General features: G+C 43.0%; 2 protein-coding genes across 12 annotated transcripts in view; one reads left to right on the top strand and one right to left on the bottom strand.

Moving 5' to 3' along the window:
- Positions 1-690: 690 nt before the first annotated feature.
- Positions 691-7,522, bottom strand: arl4aa (ADP-ribosylation factor-like 4aa). 4 transcript variants are annotated; one of them, XM_054781059.1, is made up of 3 exons: positions 7,315-7,522; positions 6,534-6,590; positions 2,576-6,381 (listed from the first exon to the last, which is right to left on the bottom strand). In XM_054781059.1, the coding sequence occupies exon 3, from the start codon at positions 6,297-6,299 to the stop codon at positions 5,697-5,699; it is 603 nt and encodes a 200-aa protein (XP_054637034.1). In that variant the 5' UTR covers positions 6,300-6,381; positions 6,534-6,590; positions 7,315-7,522; the 3' UTR covers positions 2,576-5,696. The 4 variants fall into 4 exon arrangements, with proteins under 4 accessions (XP_054637031.1, XP_054637034.1, XP_054637032.1 ...); XM_054781057.1 differs by having other exon boundaries at positions 7,319-7,522; XM_054781056.1 differs by lacking the exon at positions 6,534-6,590 and having other exon boundaries at positions 691-6,381; positions 7,319-7,520.
- Positions 7,452-9,872, top strand: part of vwde (von Willebrand factor D and EGF domains) — a 34,675-nt gene continuing 32,254 nt past the window's right edge. For all 8 annotated transcript variants that reach the window (XR_008571957.1, XM_054781050.1, XM_054781048.1 and 5 more), the window contains exon 1: positions 7,452-8,144. Coding sequence is in view for 7 of the 8 variants with exons in the window: in XM_054781050.1 (XP_054637025.1) it covers positions 8,136-8,144 (9 nt within the window). In the remaining variant the exon portion in view is untranslated. The remainder of the gene's footprint in view (positions 8,145-9,872) is intronic.

Here is a 9,872-nt window from a genome sequence, read left to right as displayed (position 1 = left end):
TGGGATGTTTTGCACGGATGAATGACTCATGAAGACACCGCGCAGGGTTTTTTTGTGTCTTTGCTTTCGCTCGGAAGGCTTCCATGCCGAGCACACAACCTGCAGTGGGCGGGTTCATGGATAGCCCCTGGCCAGCACATCTATTCACACAGAGGACGTATGTAGGGCAGATACAGGCCCGCATGTAAGACGGAGGTCTTGTTTCCACACAGCCACAGGAAACGCGTGAGTGGAGACTGGAACAGCGTGAAGCGCAGAGGAAAGACAAGCAGGAAAAGTGCGAGCTGGCCTTTTGCTCTTTGGCTTTCCTTTTCCAGTAAACAAGTTGACAAGAGGCACCTGGGCTTCTCCGCACAAAGATGTCATTCATCAAGACAAATGTGGCAGTCTGGGAGGGTTTGAATGCACACCCAGCATTCGGGAAGTCTGCTGACAGGATCCCTTTGCTCTGATTGGTCGGGTGACACATCAAACAATCAGTATGGTGTGCGTCTTTGTTGCAGACATGCTTCACAACTTGAATCATGTGGTTACATTTGCACAATTCTTGCAGGACTTTCAACATGAGTGCAGACCTGCCAACGTTGTCGTCCTCGGGATGCCATGTGACTCTTGGATACGCTTGGGAGCGTCTCTGCTCCCCATTTTGTTGCATTTCACTGGTTTCAGTCTCGAGTTCAGTCTGCACAGTACAGATAAATAAAGACATATGATCAGTTTCTCAAAAGCTCTTCAAATCGGGGGGAGTGCGAAAATATTTCTCTCCCCCAGTGGGGGCATGAGAGACATTCATTGAGAAGCACTGCATTAGACCCTTGCAAGGCCAAAAAGAAAGAAAGGATTTGTTCCGCAGCCATCATAACACATAATAGCTCATATTTAGCTTATGTACGTGTAAAAATAAGTTCAGGTTGTTAAGTGCCTTTCAAACATATCGCACACCTTACCTTTGCTGGGGAACATTTTTGGTGCTTTTTTATGTGTTCTGAAACTTGGTCACATTTTTACACAACATTGCCTTCTATTATTAGGTCGTTCAAGTTGTGATAGTCTGGTGGAGCGGTGTCCTAAGTGCAGCCCGGGGCCATTTGTGGACCTCGGTTTGTTTTTTAATGGCCCTCCTGCCACATATTGTAGCATTTTTTTCTAATTTTATTGAACCTAAAATTAATAATCGAATTGGTTCTATTAATTAATCAATAGTATCAAATGAAGATTAAAAACAAATACATAAAAAAAATGTAAAAACTTTGTAATGATTTTATTTAAAACACAAAAATGGAAAAAATTGTGCAAAAATGCATAATGTAAAACAAAAAAGCTGAAATGTTGATATTAAATATGTAATTTTTAAAGTATTGGCTGTTTACAAAATTAAAAAAATATTTATAAAAATATCAGCGGCACCCTGCATCCTTTAAACGTTCTCTTGCTACATCGCCGTTCACCTTTTGCAGATTTGCGGTTTCGTGGGGTTTTTTTAAAAGTGAAATTTTGTATTTTTTTTACAGTGTATGAACACGCACTGTGTTGTGCGTCCTTGTGGTGTATTAGAGCGGTCTATCGGTGCACTGTTGTATGTGTCCATTATTGTATTTTCTACTGCTACCAGTAGAGGGCGTTGTACACCCATGGTGAAGACATGTGCAGCACCACCAGACCTCACAAATCGCTCGGTGTTCTATTTGTCTCCCGCCGTCTCCCTCCGTACTGTCGCCTGTCACATATAACGTGTTTAAACAAGATGGCCGCAGTGCTTCGTCGCGGACAAAGATGTGAGCGTCTTCATCAGATACACAAGAATGGAGTGGCGACAGTGCGCAGGGATACGGCGCGAGACAAATAGAACGCAGAGCGATTTGTGAGGTCTGATTTTTTCGAGGAGGCATTTTTTATTTTTTGTTTTTGCTTAAATGACCCAGCAACTAAGCGGAACTACGTGCCTCATCATGGAAATCGGACCAGAACTGGACTCGTGGGACCAAGTGTGGGGTAAGTCACTGTTGATGTTCTACGCTGCTGATGGGGACGTCACACAAATTCATGTGGAAAACATCCAAACTATCCCTTTAATGTAGTTGGCCACCCGTTAAAGATGCTTTTCATGCACACGTGTGTGTGACCTGTGATTCATGCCAATCGCTCAGAAGAACATTCCAACTGGATACTGAAATCAAGCGCTAATTAGTGCTCTATTTTTACCCTCCCACCTCCTTTTGCACGGATTCTGCATGCGCAGCCAGCATCAAGGTCACAGCTTTGAAAGTGGAACAGATATTTTTACAGGCCGCATGTTTGCTGCTGGAGCCAGCAGTTGTCATTTGTAACACGGGGCCAGCTGCTGCGCCCTCCAGCTGGGCCTTTGCATCGTTAACGGAGGGTGTAAACCGTGTTAATAAAGCGAGCCGACGCTCGGGGAGGCTCCGGGCTCATGCGCCGCTCCTGCCCGAGCCTGTCCTACTAGGTTTCGCCTGCAGACCGCCCCGACCGCATTTCCAAGGAAAGAAGGCAGGCAGGCGTGTCTGTGCTAACTCCCTGCATGGCACCAGGTGGTCAGGTGATTTGTGTTCCCTACCTGTCTGCACCTGGCGATGACTTCTTAATCAGGTCCTGAGTGGTTGTGGTTGACAGGAACTCTGCTTGTGTCTGCGCTGGTGATGTCACGGCGAAGGAAACTACCAGCGAGCAAACTCCTCTGTCGGGTTTTTTTCAACGGAATCTGCACACGATGTGACATCTGTTGACTTTCGAACAGCGGGTGTGTCAGGATAACCGTCCGTTGAAACATCTTTAGCGTGTGTGTACTGAAAAGACTGCTGCATTTAGCGCCACGTGACCATCTGCTCATGTCCACAAGAAGGAAAAATGTCTTTTGTCCACATACAAATTGCATTTCAGGCATTTGTGTTTGTCCAAAGTGAGGCCTGGGGGCCAATAATGGCCTGCGACTGTTTTTTAATGGCCCTCGGCACATTCTAAACTAGAATGTAAAAATAAAAAAACAGCAAAAATGGGATAAAACAATAATTGTAGAGGATCAAGGCAAAAAGGCTTGCCTTCATCTTATTTATTATTATATTTCCTGTTGTGTCATGCTTGTTTTTATTATTTTCACTGTATTACTGCACTGATTATGATATGGAATAATATTACATGGAACACAGGAAGTGAATAATATGTAGGGCACAAGATGGGGCGTAGGATTAAATAAGCGTTGCTTCTTCCTACTCCTTTTGGACATGTGGAAGTGAGAAAGAAAGATTGATGAGATGTATTCCATCGTAACCTGCATGTTCAAATACAATTAAACCAAACCGAAATATTAGAAGAATAAAGTAATAATATGAAAAGAAAAATGACATGAAATACTGAAGTCTAAAATATGTGGTTGTTTAGTCGTAATATGAGAACCAAACACAATTTTAGGAAAGTTAGGATGGGTAAAAAATTAAGTGAAAATATGAGGATAAAGACATAACATTAAGAAAAAAAAATGTACAACAACGTTGAAATATTCATAAAAAAATGAATTTGAAAAAAGGAAAACATTTTTTAAAATGCTTTTCTAATATGCTTTGTTACCAATAACAAAGCTGACATGCAGTTTTTTTGTTGTTTTTTTAAATATAAAAAACCGTCCTTGCATGTGGAAAAGTAGCCCCCGCATCCTTTGATTTTCAGTATGCGGCATCCCTGCGCTAAAAAAAGGCCTTTGCATGATTTTGCGTAAAGAATATTGAAAGTTTAAAGAAAAACAGAAATGCACATCGACCTGCATTCAGTTGGCGTCATATTCAACTGTGATTAGCAGGAGTGCATTCACCATCACGTACTTCATTGGCCTTTCCCCCCAATTTTCCATTGCTTGTTTATGTGTCTTATCCGCAAATGACTTTCTTCAGTTGTCCGATTGGCCACGTCGGCTTTACATGCGTGACATGAAAAAAAGCCCCACACAGACAGTGTTTCAGCGCACGGTAAACGTCATGACGTCATTTACGCTTCTTCTTCCTGTATCCGAAAACAACACCAGCACGGCGGATAATGAACGCCTTTGTTTTGGTGCTGACCCACCACCAGTACTTGACACTATTCCGTCTCACTTCCTTCATTAAAATGGAAGGCGAGAACTAGGAGAAATAGGAAATGGAGCCGGAGCTGTGCCATCCATATCCATGCTACAATCCCCAGAGCCCCCCCGGACACTTGTGAAGATGCGTTGGTACAAACCCTGCTTGGCGTAACTGCTTGCTCACGGTCTGATAGATTTGGCTATGGGGGTACTTTCTACCGTCTATAAAAGACATCATGTTCCTGTCTTTCACCACCCTGACCAGGTGGCTTGTTTCCCCCTCGCTCCACAAGTGTGGGGTTTTGCGTGTGGTCGTGTTTACACGTAGTTCCCGCCAACGACACAAGATTCCATTCCAATAGAACATGCGCAGAACACAAATTCATGTTCCTTTTGATCGGGATCATGGAAACGTACTCATTGTCGCCATGTTTAGCGAGTATTCAGACCCCTCTAGATTCGGTTTCACAAAAAATCTGGCAACTTTTTTTGGTCTTATTGAACACTTTGAGACTCGAACGCAACTTAGCTGGTGGCCGCTGGACGTAGAGACCAAAAATAGGGTTTCACAAAAATCGATGTTATCGCATCACTGAGAGTGCTTCCGGCTTCCCAGCATGCCTTGCGGCACTTGCTGTGTAGAAAGTTGCTAGTTACAGTACATGTTAAGAGTTAACTTAGTTGTTGTCCCGTGTGTGTTTGCTTAGCTGCTATACGGTCTGTCATTGTTTCCCACATGGTGATTCAAGTTAGTATTCTGTCTAGTGACCCGCCCCCCCTTCCTTTCCACCGTGTGACAAGCTCACTGGGAGTTCAATGTTGGCTATTGCTTGCCCGATTAAAGCACTTTCACAGGTGCTGCTGCGAGCTCCCCCCCATCTAACAGTGCTCACAGATGGCTCAGTCTTGCTTGTGAAAAAAAGAAAGCTACAGAAAAATATTCATTTCTTTTGCTTTTCCTTTTTTTTGCTGACTCTGTCTGAAAAATCACACACACAAGTGTCATTTGAGTTATGCAAATTGGACCCCACCCACTGCCACAAATAGATTGAAGTCCTGTAAAGTCCCATAATTACAGGGATGGCCACCAGTGCACGAAGTAGTCTTTATTCATCAAAAATGCTCCTACTGCACGTGTCCAAACATGTCAGTCCTTACAAAAGCCTCCAGTGTCCATTCTTATCAACCGTAAACTCTATTGGAAGTCATCATCTAAAGTGCTTTATAAAAAGTAAAAAGAGCCACCAAACCAATCGTAATGCACAATAAAAATAATACTTTGCTTCCACATTGAAAGTCTAGTGTAAAACAAAAAAAAGATGAGTTAGAAGACAACAAAATGTGACTGGATGGTGTCCTAAGCCTTCTTGCTAGTTTATATACGTAGACATTTTTGGTAAAAGAGCAACCATTGGCCATTCATAAATCATTCATATCACAACTTTTAGCACCTTTCCACACCTCAAACCTTCAGAACCAGATCAACACCCGTCTACAACGTTCTCATCTTCATACTGTATTCCTTTACGCTTCACTTCCTGATGGGCCGCATCGTTACCAGACACTCCGGCTGTGTTGGATGTGGAAGACGACATCCTGCGGTGACTCAAGTCTCTTTTCTCCTTTATCGCTTCTTCCTCTGCTGCCGCAGCGCCTTTCTGTGTTTCAGGATGAGGTCGTAGAGTCTGTCCAGGCCCTCCCTGAGGCCGTCTCCGATGATGGCGCAGGCCGGCTGCAGGTGCCACGGTGTCGCCGGGCTCAGCTCCTTCAGCGCCAGCAGCTTCTCGATCTCCGCCAGCCCCAGAGAGTGTCTCAAGTCCTGTTTGTTGGCCACCACCAGCAGCGGCACCCCCTGGTTCTCCGAGGTCTTGGCGATCTTATGGAGCTCCGTCTTGGCCTCCTCCATGCGCTCCACGTCCACAGAGTCCACCACGAAGATGATGCCGTCCGTGCATCGTGTGTACGACTTCCACAGGGGACGCAGCTTCTCCTGGCCGCCCACGTCCCAAAACTGGAAGGTCACACTCCTGTGGCCACCCAAGGACACTCGCACCCTCTCGGCGTTGAAACCTTTGGTGGGCACCGTGTTGACAAACTCGTTGAACTGGAGCCGGTACAGGACGGTGGTCTTTCCAGCCGAATCCAGGCCGAGGATGGCGATGTGGAAGGACTGGAAGAACGGGATGCTAGAGAGAAAGCCAGGTTGTTCCGAGAGTCCATTGCCCATCTTTCCTCATGAGGAAGAACTCTATTGGATCCAACTTTAATCCTCAAGGTAATTTAGAATCCAAAATGGCACCAGCGAGAACCTGAAATGGAATATTGATCCTCGTTTATGATGAAATACTTTCTGACCCAAGCAAAATTCCAGCCATAGGTCCAATGGACCGATAAGGTATCATTTGTAGGCACAAACATACTCAGAATGATGACAAATTACAGTAACATTGTAGCATTTTACCAGACATGGATGCAGTCATACTTGTTTCCCTGCCGGACGGAAACTCTTCTTGTAACACTAAAGCCAAACAGAAAAGGGTTTGTGTTGGTTCCCAGTTCTGCTGTTCACATCTCAAAGCTAAACCAGTTTGACTTGATGGAATGTAAATCTTCCATGCAGGGGTTTCCTGGCACATGGACTCCAACTCGTGTTTGCAAAAGCAATACACTGTAACACAAAAAATATGACACGGTCGTGAGTCCAGCTAGGATACCTGCTAATAACCACGTTAGCAGTCAATAGAAATTTAGAATAAGCACATTTGGAGTTAATTCTCACCTGCACTATAGGGAAATACTTCATTTGTCATTTAGAATTAGACGGACAGTTGAACTTGTGAGTCACCACGAATGTGCAGAAAAAAAGACTAACTAAACCTGCCAGTCAAAGTCAACAGCGTCAGTATTATGTAAGCGTGCTGTACTAGTGTCAAAACATTACCAAACTACCATAACCGACACTTCACTTTATTTTTTACACTTTACACGTCCTTAGATTATGCTATTCTGCAAAATGCATTTAACCAGGCTAAAAATCCTGCTCACTGTTGTAATCGTATTTTAAATTAATACTGCCACGAATTATATTTAACGTTAAAACGAAAAGAATTGAGGGTTTGTGCCCCATTGTTGTTTATTTTCGATTGTGTACAGTTAGTGTGTGTGTGCTTGTGTACCTGCAGCAGAGAGCCGACACACACAAGCTTTATAATTACACGGCACACAGAAAAAAACCCGCTTACCTACCAGTTTGAAACCTCCGTAGCGTGAATATCCACCAGCTCCTCAGCCCGAAAGGCTGATCCTTCTCCTTAGATGCTCGATAATGTATCGTATTTCCACCGCCACAAATCTCCCCAGTGAGAGTGACGCGAGCACACCGCCTGTGAGAGCTCGAAGGTCGGTGTGGATTTGACCAAGCGTCCGTTTAGCAGTCCTGGTTAACGCCCATCTTGACTCGGTCGGCGCCCGCGATTGGTTTATTAGTGTTTATCGCTGTACGCGGATTGCTTCAACTAGTTGTCAATCACGAATACGCCCGGGAACAAGGATCACCTGTTGCTCTGGCTGGTAGTATCACGTAGGCGTCTCTCCCTTTGCAGTTCTATCAATATTTAATCTGACTTGAGTCACAAACTGCTTCTTTCTGTTGTGCTTGGTGATTCACATCTTTTAACGACAGCATGGAGAGATAGCTACATCGCACACAGCTGTTTGTCAATTCGTCATTGTCGCTGTCATTATGTTTAAACACCATTGGCACTTTCCACAAAATGTCGTTCGTCATTTGTTCAAAAATGTGAAAAGACGCGTTTCCAAACGCGTTCCATTGTCAACGTGGAAGCAGAAAGTGACACGAGAATGAAGTATGTAGACGTAAAACGGGTTAAATGAGATTGTTGCTGTTCGTGTAACCAAACACCAGTTAGCTTTAGTAGCAGGTAGCAAGAAATGTCAGACTGCGTGTGTGTGCAAGAGAAAGCGTGTTTGTGTTTAAAATGATTGGCCAACAACCAGGAAGTGCACTGTTCAGCAGCTCGACAGCGCCCTCTCACCCAAAGCAATGGCATTTGTAAGTACTACTACACTCCTTATGATAAACAGTCTTACTCCTTGCAATGAAACAGTTTAGCACATTAGTTTGGTACATTAGTAAGGTCTTTAGCTTATGGTGAAAAAAACAAACATTGAAGAAACAATCATTAATGTCGCCTTTTTATTGTACTGTATATGAAATACATTGATGGGTTGGGTTATTGTTGAGTAGTTTGATATTTTTCATTTTTAAAAGGGTTCCCACTGGATTGACCTGATTTAAATAGCCACGTGGCCAATGTACTGTAGTCCACCCACTTCAAATTGATTAAAATATTCAACACTCTTTGAGTCTGTGATAATGCTTTAGGTTTTCTTTTAATTCATTTTTATAGTCCATTACTTACTAGCACTATTATTAGTCGTTTTTGCCTTGAAGCACACATAAGCCTTCTTTAATCACTGGAGGAAATATGAGATGATGAAAAGGATCAAATAAGAAAATACATGTCAGCCGTGAGGTCAGGCAGTTTAACGCAACGTCTGATTTTATATTTAGTGTGTGACTTGTGCACACGTGCTCACAGATGGCGTGTTGAAATGCAGATATTCCAGACATGCTTCCAGCCGTCTTGCATCGTCGCCTTCTGCGTGTTTATCATTTTTGGGCGGGAGGGGACATCAAATGAGCAGCTGTCCATGGAGCAGCGGACCTCGTGAAGCTGAATTTTGACCTTTGTGACACACCCATCACTGCTGGCTGGCCTGCTGCCTTCATCTTAACGCTAAAATAATACAGAAATACTGTATATCACATGCACTCAGTGACATCTGCTTTATACACGACAGTACAACTGTAATCAAGTCTGTTTTGGGGACATGTTTAAAGTATGAAAATTCTATTTGAAAACAATACAATGTGTACTTGTAATGATCATCAAAGCTTGGTATGGTGTATTTGTTTCAAAAGTGTTACAAAAAAATAAAGATTTAAAAAGGACAAAAATGAGTTTGAACAAATAATGAATTGGAATTGAAATAATTAGCAAGATTAAAGATGAAAAATAAGTAACTGCTGAAATATTGAATGCTCATACGGGTGGAGTGACATTCTTTTACAAAGTTTACCTTGGAATTGTGACAAATATAGACACTTATTTGTTCAATCTGTTCTTTTAAACCACTCTTGGTCACATCTGCCAGCCGGTGGTGATGTTCTTATAGTTTTTGGTTGGGGGAAAAATGTGCAGTTTGGAGCCAAAGAGGGACAGCACCGTTTAATGATGAAGCTTAACTGTGCGTTTTGTTTTTTTCTTGCAACAAGTACTATATTTCATATCATAACATAAAGAATACAAGACATTTAAGTCATTTATAAATAAAAAAAATATATGAATTGAAATAAATAATGAATTGAAATAAATGTAATAATGAATTTGAGTTATTTATTTTTAGCCTGAAGTGTATTGAGGTAACGGGGTGATTTGCAATATAGCCAAAGTAATTTACAACAAGAGAAAAACAGGACACCATCATATAAGATAAGTGAAAATGGCTCTGGAACGGACTGCATTCGGCTCATATAATGGTCGGAGATGACCGACTGCAGTGGAAGCTTGTTCTGGAGGCCAAGCAGCGGAGGGAGGATGAGCTTTGTATCCCGTTGGGGTCTTTACGTCTGTATGCGCCCCACTGTGTCCCGATGTCTCGTGTTGGCATGTTTGATTCCGATGTGGTGGGCCCCACTGTTGGGAAGGAACAAAGA

Source organism: Dunckerocampus dactyliophorus, chromosome 7 (assembly GCF_027744805.1).
Source record: "Dunckerocampus dactyliophorus isolate RoL2022-P2 chromosome 7, RoL_Ddac_1.1, whole genome shotgun sequence".
Lineage (NCBI taxonomy): Eukaryota > Metazoa > Chordata > Actinopteri > Syngnathiformes > Syngnathidae > Dunckerocampus > Dunckerocampus dactyliophorus.
The sequence above is the reverse complement of the archived record's forward strand: the minus strand, read 5'-3'. Positions and strand labels throughout refer to the sequence as shown.